General features: G+C 37.6%; 1 protein-coding gene across 1 annotated transcript; it reads right to left on the minus strand.

Moving 5' to 3' along the window:
* Positions 1 to 1,641: 1,641 nt before the first annotated feature.
* LOC120431729 (CCR4-NOT transcription complex subunit 6-like) lies at positions 1,642 to 10,074 on the minus strand. Its single transcript, XM_039596857.2, has 4 exons — positions 10,006 to 10,074; positions 7,894 to 8,000; positions 7,604 to 7,809; positions 1,642 to 7,543 (listed from the first exon to the last, which is right to left on the minus strand). The coding sequence occupies exons 2-4, from the start codon at positions 7,984 to 7,986 to the stop codon at positions 6,769 to 6,771; spliced, it is 1,074 nt and encodes a 357-aa protein (XP_039452791.1). The 5' UTR covers positions 7,987 to 8,000; positions 10,006 to 10,074; the 3' UTR covers positions 1,642 to 6,768.
* Positions 10,075 to 11,959: the final 1,885 nt, after the last annotated feature.

Consider the following 11,959-nt stretch of genomic DNA (forward strand, 5'->3'; position numbering starts at 1 on the left):
TGTGGGTTTTATTTGAGATTTCCGAAATAAGTGAGCTTTGTTACACATTCTCTGGACTGATCCAAAATGCCGAATACGAGCTAAATTGGACGAAAACTCAACCAGTAAAGGCCAAAATTAAACATAATAAATCGAATTGATCAAAACGATGTAATTAGACCAATTTAAGTTTGTAAACAAATAGCATAACCTGCCAAGGTATCCTGCACATGTCAGTAGATGTTTACATTAGGAGTGCGCAGTAAGTAAACTCTCTTAGTTTACAAATTCACACTGGCCCATTTACATTTTTTTGTGGAGGAAAATCAATTATTTCCGGAATCCAGCTTAGGGTTGAGGTAGGGATCATGCCCTGAAATGCTAGAATTCGGCAGTTCTCCAATTCATCTAGTAATCCGATTAATAGTTATACAGTACTTGTTCGGTAACTGGGCTGAGAACGTAGCCCAGTCACCGAATGCTGCTCGCTAACTGTACTGAACAAAAAATAACGAGGGGACCACCGATGCATATTTATTTTCCAGATGAAATATGGAAATAGAAGTTACTAAAATTTATTGTGACGTGAAATTAAATAAAAGTTTAAAAAAAGTTTTTTTTTATTTATTGAACATGATTATTGCATCCAGTAGCCCCTCGATCATTTCCGTTTGTTTTGGGTTTTTGACGTTTGTTTGCTTTTTAACTGGGCTACGGCCCAGTTATCGAGCGCCCAGTTAAAAAGCAGTCCAGTTAAACAACGCTCAGTTACCGAACAACTACTGTATTTACCTTTTTTGACAGTAGCTTAGGAATCCCACGGCAAAACCACAACGCCACTTCTGTCAGAAAAGGTAAATATTATTATCGAATCGAATCGAAGAAAAACGTTGAAACAAGCTGTCAATGAATATACGTTCTGTCAAGAAAGGCTGTTAACTTGGTGTTAAAAAATATTCACGAAAAATCATTTTATTTTTTTAGCTAAGTTCACAAAAATAGAAATTTAAAAGAGTTCATTTAGAAGTTTTTGTCGAATCATGTTCAACTGTTCCATTTAATGTGTGTAATTTTAGTTGAAAATCCGCTCTACAATTTTGTCCAAGACCCCGAATTACGACCGAAAAGTTATAAGCGATGAAAAAAGTGATTTGCGCAATTAAAGGATTTTTTTTCACTAATTCATCGTACATGCTTAAAGATATTTTGCTGGAAATCTAAACGAAAAAAAATGATTCTCATAATGTTTTTTGGTGTTGTCTAGATTGCATCCAATTTTTTAACTGATGGCCGGCTACGAAATGATAAAAAAGGTGTTTCTTTCATTGACCCATTTAAGAATCTATTTAACGGGTTTCGTTTTTTATTCAAAAGCAAAATTTTAAGGATTTCTTTCATCACCAAAATCGGCAGTCGATTTATTTTTTATAAGATTTTTATCATTTTATTTCCATCATTTTCTGATTTATTTTCTGTAATTTTTCATCTCTTTGATAAGGAAGCAACACTTTCCTAATCTCATCTCATTTAAATTATTCCACCTTCTGCTTTCGCTCTACCCTTCCAAATCTACTTTCCGCCTCCATCTCTCACTACTCCTATAAACCATACATCTTTTCATCTGTATGTATTTTTGTTTGTTGTGTGTGTATGTTATGTATGTTTTTGTCTGAGTGTGTTTTTTTGTTTTGTTTTGTGTCATTGCATAAATTCTGCTTTATTCCAGTCTCACCAAACGCCCGTACCCTTCCTCTTCTTCTTCTTCGCTTCAACTAATATATTTTCTGTGTGTTTGTTTACTTTGTTTACTTCTCATTTTCCTCAGATTTACTAACGAAAAAAAAAACTTTGATTCTTTTGATTACACTGTTTGCGCCACCGGCTTCCCTTACGTTTCGCTGACTTGCGTTTTAAAATTATTGCAACTTAGAAAAAAACGTTTTTTTATCCACCTTCACTACTTTTCCCTTGCAACATCTATTCTCCTTTTATTCACTGCTGTTTTCTTCTTCACGTTTGTATCGGTGTGTGTGTGTGTGTGTTTTTACGATCAAATAAATATTCGCATAATCGGTTTTTTTTCCTCTGTGTTTGCTTATTTTGTTTGCCAATTATGCTTGCTTGTTACCTTATTCTGTTTTACTCTATTATAATTGTTAAAATGCGGTCTGCAAATTTGATGCTTCTTTTTTGTTTTGTTTTTGGATCTGCAGTTTGGAAAAAGTTTGAATGTTGATTGATTTTTCTCTATTGTTCTCAAGCCAGGTCAATTACACACACTTTTAAGCTAGTTGATTTTGTTTGCTGAGGTCCAAAAAGTGTTTTGCTACTGTCACGAGTTGTTTGTTTATCTTTTTTTTCTATGTGTTTTTGACGTGTGCGACGGAAGTGTTTTTTGTTTGTTTTGTTTTTGCTGTTTTGCTAGTCCTCTTTTTTTAACTTTGTCCGTGTAGTGTTTTTTTTTTTATGTTTCTGTGTGAGTGTTTATTCTTTAAAAATATAATTTCCTTTTTCTTCATGTTGATTTTTAATGTTTGCATGAGTGTCACTCCCTTCCCTTTTGCTGCAAATTTCGTAATCTGTTACAGACTGCACATAACCATTCGCTTAATGTTACCGTGATTTTAGAGTGTTTTTTCTCTTTTTTTTATTCCTTTGTCTCATTGTCTTCAACTTCATATCTAGGACTGCTTAAGAGTATGGATATACCGATGCATTCAATGTGTTTTGTGATTGTGTCAGTGTGCGATATTTTTGGCGATGAGCTTCTTAAAAAATGGCGATGATTTTGTTTTAGCCACGGCTACAGAACAAACATATCAAAAAGGATTAAGATTAATAATTGCTTTGAATTTTTTAGAAATCTTGAAAGAACAGAATGAAACGAGAACGAAGTACTAGAATTCACTTAAAGAAAGATTAACCAATGGTGACAATATTGGGTTCAAAAATCAAAATTTAACAAATTTGCGAAAACGGGATTTTTTGTATTTTTACTCAGAAAGTCGAACTCAAATATGTTAAAAATCAACATTTTAATTTTTCTTAAACTAAGAAAATCATTTTTTTTTCGATTATTTCAAAGTTTCAAGTTATGTTCTGTAGCTCAGTTGGCTAGAAAATGCAGGAACTGCATGAAATTGAGCGATCTTCGACAGAAGAATCCCTAGATCGCACTAGATCTGCAAGTTGATGTTTTTTTTGTTCGACGATTCTCCATTAAACCAAATGTAATGAGGAACTAGAATGGACTTCAGATCGTGATGAATTTTACGAATTTTTCACCTTAAATTTCATCAAGCCATGTTTGTTTTTTCCCTTTTCCCATGTTTTTGTTGTGGTTGTTGATGTTGTTGCGTGTGTTTACTTAGAAAAGATGGTGAAAATACAGGTACCATGATAAGTCCTTTTCAGTTACCCCCTTTTTTTAAACTTCCTTACAAACTGCCATTGTTCTTTTTTCGTGTGTGGGTGTGTGAGAGTGCGTTTACGTTTAAATGGTTTTCGATTCGAACGGCTCGAGATCGGGTATTCCGGTTCCGCGTCAAGCGTCGTCCTGTACAGTGAAGAATAATTACTTCTACTACTACTACTAAAAATAGAGGGGATTTTGTCTCTTTGGCCAGCAGTGGCCAAACGTAGTACTAGAATGCAGCAGGTTTTGATTGAAAAAAACGATTAGACAAGCAAAATCAAATTTTGAGTGGAGAACAAAAGTTTATACTACCATTCAAGATGAATTTTATGTATGGGAAAAAGTTTAATTTAAATTATTATTTCAAATTCGTTGATAGAAAATCATTTCAGGGTGTTTTTTTTTCTCAGAGAAGCTGCAGTTCACACTGAAAACTAGAGTAGCACTTCATAACGAAATGAAGTATGGTTTGACACTAACCAATAGCAAGCCAACTTAAGGTTTCTGTTCGAGAGATGATTGTTTTTGTTTGCAGCACTATTTTTAACTTTTTTCCGATCGCGCACGTGTTCACAGTGAGTGTTGTTGATACTTTGTACTTTTTTCTGTTTTCGCTTATATCTGATCTTAGAGATATTAAAGTAACAATCTGTTATTTTTTTTACAATATTTTTGTTGCTTTTGTTTACGAGTTAATTTCAACAGCACACGTGTGTTTGTTTTAAAACTTTAATAAGATCACATTTCGTTTTTGTCTTTTGGGTGTTTTGTTTCGTGTTTTGTTTTGTAGCGCTTTGTGTTTGTTTTTGATGGTGAGCGACGTTTGGCTGATGTTTTCGTTTGTAATCTCATGTGAGGTGAAGAAAACAAAATGCGGGAAATGGAAAGAAAAGGGGCGTATTTTAAGAAATTTTTTTTTATGGTAAGGATAACTTAAGAAGTACTAGATTGCAAATGTTAGTAAATACAAATGTACTATGACTTATAGGAAAAATGCATGAATTTAACTACAACCAACTACAGCGCGAGCCGATATAAACTGTTACACGAATCTTATTAGTTCGAGAAATTTTTCCAACATCTTTGCCAGAACCAAAGCCAAGCCAACTTAAAAAAAAAAAACTGGCAATTTTGAATGATCGAATATGAGCACGTTTTGCTCATATTTGGAAAAAATGAAATTATCGCAAAAAAAAAAACAATCACGAAAAAATAGATTTATTCGAAAAAATGCAAAGATATGCTTCAGGTAAGACTTTTTAACAAAAAAAAACCTTTCAAAATATTTTAATTTGGATAACCAACAAAATATTTTCAAAATGAGTGAAGATTTCTTTAAATATAAAGTCTTTTCTATTGAAACTTTTTCAAGAATATTTTTTTTCTAAATAGAGTTTAAAAAATCACGTAAATATAGAAAAGTATTGGTTTACTTGAAAAAAAGTAAACAAATAAAAAACTGAGATCGAACTATCTTTTCAAAGATTAGGACAGATTTTAAAATTTTGAAAAATAAATCTTTTTGGTACATAGATAAACGTAATTTAAAAATAAAAAAGTAAAAAAAATATTCTTTGCAGGGATATCTCAGAAACTAATAGTCCGATTTTGAAAGTTCAAATAATTTTTTCAAATGTCTCACCAGTCTCAGCTCATTATATTAAAAAATAAAATCAAAATCATTTTTTTGCCATTAATTAGACTTAAAGTTGCTATTACTTGAAAATGATGCACCTTACAAAAAAATTGTGTATTTACGATTGCAAATTAAATTTTACGTGAAGTGAAAAGATGTGTTTAGGTAAGATTTCTATGTTTTTTTTGCTCAAAGAAACACGGCAGCAAACTTTTTGTCAGTACTTCTCTATGGCTAAAAAGTTTGGAAAAATCGTCACCAATACCAATACAACTTTGCCGAAGACACCAAATCGATCAGATTTTTTTCTTGTTCAAATTTGTTCGTACCCGTTTTTTATGGACAGCTGCCAAAATTGTATTGTATGGATACTTGTATGGGCGACAAAGTTTGAGAAACAGTTAAAAAGTTGTTTGGAGTATGAAGGCGTATCGAGTTGCGATCTTCGCCAAAGTTAACTTCAAGGCTAGCGCGCTCCCTAACACTTAAAAAATGATCAAAAAGACGGGACAACCTTGGGTTAGCAAAAAGACATTTTGTTTTCATTTTTCTGTGTATGTTTTTTTTTTCATTAAATGTTGTTATTTGGTTTCTTACTTTGTTCGTGCGCTTTCGTCGCAGATAAACGCGCTCTTTGCCCTACTGCCTCTTCTTCTTCCGGTTGCTACAAATTACAGTCTTACATTCTAGGAGCTCAAAATACTTTGCCTACACGTTTTCCGAGAAAAAAATATAAACAAAAAAAAGGTGGGTGAATCTACTGTAGTACCGAAAAAGGAAATATAAATCCAGAGTAATTAAAAAGGTTGGTGCTGATTTTTTTTTCCAGTTTGCCATGCGAAGTGTGTGTGTGTGTGAGTTTGTGGTTGGATCCAAGTAGCCTACGCGGGATTCGACGAACACAAAAACATGCAGAGAGAGGCTTGTGAGGGGCCATTTTTTACAGTTTCTTTTTGTTTTGTTTTCTAAAGCTTTCCGGTTCCGGTTGTAGTACTAGATTAATCGACAATCGATGAATGTGTGTTGGTTGCTTTGTTTTTGGTCGAAAAAGTTTGTGATTTTCTTTTGCTTTTTTTTTGTTTGTTTTGTTGAGTTTGTACAATTTAAAGTAAAATCCTAAGTAAAAAATAAATATCACAAAACTGACGCCTCCGGGGTGAAACCCGCAGGGTTCCCGAAGGGCGCTTAGAAGAGGGTGGGGACAAAACTAAATTGGGGTTTTTTGCTCACTTTTTGGACACTATCTCGATTTCACGGTGCGCGCGCATTCATCGATTAAACTATTGCATGGTTGCGTTTGGTTGGTCTTTTAGCTGAGATTCAAACCTCTCTCTCTCTCGCGCGCGCTTGATCTTACTAACATTCCCTCCCTAACTGCTGTTTTTTTGTGGAGGGAGGTTCCGGCTCTGCCTTTCCGTCGTTGTGTGTTGACGTGGGTGTGTGCTGTGTTGGTACTTGGGAGAAGTAGGCTCTGCGCTGTTTGCTGGTGCTGGTGATGGTCGTAGTCTTCTTGGTGTCGTCAAGGTCAAATTGGTGGTACTAGATTGGGCAGGGCCCGGGGCCTGCTAGATTTTTGTTCAATTTGCTACTGCTGCTGCTGGTACTAGTGCTACGTCTGCCACGTGGTGTTGTTCCGGCTGCTGCTGCTGCTTTAGAGTGATGATGATTCTTATTGTTTTGTGGTGGATGCTGGGGCCGCTGCGGCGACGGCGGCGGCTGTTTTGCGCCAGTTTTATTGCTACCTCCGACCGATGAGGCCGTTCTGGTTACTCGCCATGTGGATCAGCTCGAGCTCCACCAGCAGCGGAAAGTGGTCCGACGGTATGTGCGGATGGGGGCAGCCGACCACCTTGTTCTCCCGCAGCCACTCGCCCGAGATCGGCCCGAGTAGACCGAGCGGGACCATACCTTGCTTCGAGTAAAATATATAATCAATAATACCTTTAAAATCGAATGTATAATTTGTATATGGCATTATATCTTCACTGTACGCAGACGCTAGCTTAAAGGAATGAGTAAATTCATTTGGTGTATCACAATTTGATATACGCTGCAGGCAGGATTTGTAGCCCAGCTCCTTGAAATCTTGATGGTCCATTGATACACGGCCGGCGCTCAGGAACTCGATCACGCCCGAGTCCGGCAGCGAGTTGAAGTCACCGCACAGCACCAGCTGCACGTTGTTCGTGTCGTACTTGTGGCCGGGCCGGAAGCTGTGGCTTGCCTCGTCCAGTATCGTCTTGATCTCATTGCTCAGCATCATCGTCTGGATCAGCTTGACGTCGCAAAACTCCGGATCCCAGTGGATGTGCGCCGTACACACCAGAATCGGCTGTGAGATCGCGGCCTGCTCCACCGTCAAACCCTCCCACGCACTCTCCTTCACCTTAAGCAGCGCCGCCAGCCCGATGTTGTCCTTTGGCATCACCCGGTTCAACATGTTGTCCGAGCCCTCGGCGTTCGCCATCGCCAGCTGGTTGAACTCCACCAGCGTCTCCTTGATCAACGAAAACCTACAAAAAAAAATCAATATCAACATCCAAAGTCCTCTCCACAAACCTCTTGCTACTAACTTGCTCGACCGGAAGAAGATGGCGCACCCGTCGACGTACTTCCGGTCGCTCTCGGACATGGTTTTGGCGCGCGACTTGGGCGAGAAGATGCCCTCGTACCCGTCGTTCTTCAGCTCGGGCTTGAAGAAGTTGAAAAACTGATCCGTCTCGACCTCCTGCAGGCTGATGATGTCCGCCGAGTAGTGCCGGATCTCGTCCAGGATGGCCTGCAAATTAAGTTGCAAAAAAAAGAAACACGTAAATCTAGTACTACAGTTTGGTTTGGAGACCTGGGGGGGTTGATGACGCACCTTTTTCCGGTACTCCCAGCTCAGGGCCCAGCTCGGGCAGTAGCCGTACATCTGTCTGGTGGCGTACTTATCGCACAGTACGTTATAGCACATGACGGTGAATATACCTGCGTGGAGAGAAAGATTTCTTCTCAAATTTTGACGTTTGCGGCGTGGGGGAGCCGGTGGGAGGTACTAGATTACTACGAGGCAGGCACCATGCGATGGTATTAGTTTGTGAAACTCGTTGGAAATTAGTAAACTATGCTGCTGGAGAACCGAAACCGAAGCTTTTATGCAAAAATGCAGTACTAGAATGACAACAAATAATAAATTTCAACACAGATTTTTAAATTAAAAAAAACTATACATTTGTCTAGAATTTTGTTTCTTCAGGAAATCATTTTTACATTATGGATAGAGTAATTGTAGTACTAGAATAATTTCAACTGCTGAGAAATCAGTAAACTAAAAACAACCGAAATCACAGTTCTTAACACCGATTCTAAGTTAAATTAAGCAATTCTTACATAACGAAGATTTGAAGTACTAGAATTGTATCAAGGTGATAAAGAAGTCGGTAGGTGAAAAATCGGAAACGTTTAAATCGGTAAACAATCCGTAAAAAAACAGAATTTCACCAAAAATTGGTTGTACGATGAAAATGATGAATTTCATTACAGAATTCCAGCAAGATTTTAACGAATTTAAATGCCGGTGAAAAATCGGTAAAGTTTACCAAACTCGGTTAAAAAATCTAAGTTTGTAAAGAATTGAAAAATCACCCAAAAAGTCAACTTCACAAGTTTGGTGGGAGGTACTAGAATACGAGGCAAGCTGCATGCAATAGTATGAGTTGTGTAATGGATTTAATATTGTAGAAATATGCAACACCGAAACCGAAGCGTTATTTTAAATGCAGTACTAGAGTGACATTAACATACGGAATATTTTGTATTATTTGCAATCTAAATATTATATAACACGAGAGTCGATTCACCAGACAATTTTACAAAAAATTCTCCATATTGACCATTGTTCTAAGTCCAATCCTTGTGAAGTTACTACGGTTTTAAAAATAAAAATTTTGAAAAAAATGGCTTTTTGATGATTTTTCGTGAGTCTTTTTGTAACATCTTAGGCTATTTTCACAAAAAAATTTAACGAAAAAAAATCGTGGGCACACCTTCAAATTTGAATTTTAAACTTAAAATCAAAATATCTCATAAAAATGGAGTGTTTTTTTGTTTCAGTGTATTTTTTTCGGAAAGCCGGTCAAATTTCCTACAAGTTTGACTTTGACCACTTTTTGATACGAAGAAACGGCTTCGAGATACAGCAATATTTAAATTACGAAATACAAAAATATTTAAAACACTTACGCCCTTCTCAAATGTCATTATGGCTTATACAAGCGTAGAATAACATGTCTACAAAGTTTCATTAAAATCGGAGAGGGTCGGGTACAACCGATTCCCTATTTGACATGGAATTGCTCAGAATAGAATAATTGTAATACTAGAAATGCATTATAAAAATGTACAAAAAATTGAAGAAAATTAAAGTGAAACTAAAAATAAACATTTGGGCAGTACATGGACCACAAGATTAAGTAAAAGAAACCAATAGGGAAATTATCGCGAATTAAAATAATCTTTTAAATTCAGCAAAATAATGATTTTCTGATGTGTTTCAAACCTTTTTATAATCTGTAAAAAGGTCAGTTGTAATTTTTCACAAATTTTCTTGCTAAGTCTCAAATTATTTTGTGCAATTGGGCGTCATTCAAATATTACGTAACACATTAAGAAGAAGGCTATCTTGGGATATGTAATATTTGAGCGATTCTTTGCGCAACTGGTTAGTTAATAACAAGAAAAAAATTACAATGCGACTAACAAAAAGTGATCTAGTACAACATCTGTATATAGCAGTTTAAACTGCAGTACTAGCTAGCTAAAAATTAGCTTGTGTTATCTTGAAGCAGTTTATATTAATCAAGCGTGCAACTAAAAATGAGTTAATTAAGGTGTAAACAAAAAAAATGAAGTACTAGATTACCACCTAAACCACAACAATTAATTAAGCAAATCAAAAACCAGCATGCGGAAAACCGATCCCAAATCTACTTACATGCACCCCGGGACCGATTTGGCCTCGCCAGCGGGATCCAGGGACGTTGCGGTGGCGGCGCTACGGACACTGCAAGAAGAAGAAAAAGAAGGAGGAAACACCGAGATTAACACCATTTCATAGTCTTTGCTGGCTGCAAGTGCAAATATCGACTTTATTATTATTGCATTTTTGCGCGATTTCGTTCGTCGATTTACGGTTAATCAATTAAAATTCTTCCTTATTTTTATGGGGCTTTTTTACGACACTTTTTTTGTTCGTCGATGGGAAAGAAGGTTGACATTGGCGGGGCAGTAGTTACGGAGAGGGGTTAGGGATTGGCCCTGCTTGACGTCTGCCTTGCCGGATTGAAAGTGAGTTGTGAGTACGACATTAAATGGGCTCATTAAAATTTTATCACCTGGTGTAGTACTAGATTGGCACAAGGTGGGTTGCTGCGCAGGCGAAACAAATCTTTTTTAAATCTTGAAAATTCGATTTCAAAGTAACGTGACTAAGTTGACCGTAACACATCTTATATAGATCAACTCCGTGTGCAGATCGAGAGAGGTATCACTGGCCACGGATCATAACTTATAAATCTTTCCCTTTTGCCTACCAAACAGGCATGCAAATGTGCATATAATACAATTCAAAATTTAAACGAAGCCTTCGCGGGGCCAACTTAGGGCTATTATGGGGCACGCTAGCCATCCTTCACGTTTTTCTTCCCTGGACGCTACGTGGATGCCACGAAGGTGAAACCGATTTTCTACGATAATGCTCTGAAGCCTTCGAAGAAGGGTGCGGCCCTTTTGCCAGGAAGGTTTGCGTTTTGTTTTGTTTCAGCCTTTTATTTCTAGAGTGATAAAGCGAGCCACCGTAGAGGTGGTTGATTTGTTCAATTCGTTCACAGCTTAACCTACCCTTTCGAAAAGCTCAAAGTTACATCTGGCAACGGCCATTTCTCGTCGAACCCTTAGAGAGTGAAACACTCGGAACTAAAAACCTGGCCCCGGGTCCTCCTGGGGGTCTCCACTGCGCCCTGAACTGGCTGCGCTTTTGCTCTCGATAGTTCATCCGTGTGCATACGCTTACAAGACTGTGAGTCCGGGAACCCCCGAGCGCAACCGAAGACAATTAGCCTCGGACTCGCCATGAGCAGCGGCTGGAACTGGGCCACACTAATAACCCCCGTAATAAATCAAGAAAAGTGCATCGAAGATTGGCCCGGTGCACGGGACCAATTCGGGGCCGATTGGGGTCAAAACGGGCGATTTGCGGCGAGTGGCCGTGGCACGTGCGAGATTTGGTGATCTGCGGGGTCGAGAACACTTTGTAACGCGCAACAACGGTTGCAATCTAGTACTGCACGGACTCGTTGATCGCAGATCTCTTCCGGAGTTGGAAAGCAGCAGCGGCATGCAGAGCACTACCCCTTTTAATTGATGATAATTAACAAGACTTGATTAGCGCACTGCTCGACAGGCGGATGGAGGAACGCCGGGGCGTCAAAAGTGGAACTCCAAGATCGAAATCTCCCAGCGGAAACAGGGTGGAAAATGGGCGTGACTCGAGCAGTTGTGTAGAACGGAGAGTGGCTTGTTACGTCGCAGAAGAAAGGGTTAATGATGTATCAACGGCGGCAATTGTCGCCCTTTTGTGAAAGTGGCAGGGATGAATCCTTTAATGAGGATTATTGGTCGAAATAACTTTGAATACCAGCTTATTTAAAACATATCTATTTGGGCTCATTAATCAACAGATCAACATAAATCAACACATCATTGATTATAGTTATTGTATGCCAACACATAAATGTTAAAACACGTTGCAGTACTAGTTTATAAATCAAAATACTTAATAAACTAAACTAACTGATTAAAAAAAATAATTTTAAAGATTTTTCTTGAATAAATAAAAAAATAATTTAAGAACGAAACAAAAAAACTTGATCTCCAACATCATTTCTGTA

Source organism: Culex pipiens, chromosome 1, assembly GCF_016801865.2.
Source record: "Culex pipiens pallens isolate TS chromosome 1, TS_CPP_V2, whole genome shotgun sequence".
NCBI classification, from domain to species: domain Eukaryota; kingdom Metazoa; phylum Arthropoda; class Insecta; order Diptera; family Culicidae; genus Culex; species Culex pipiens.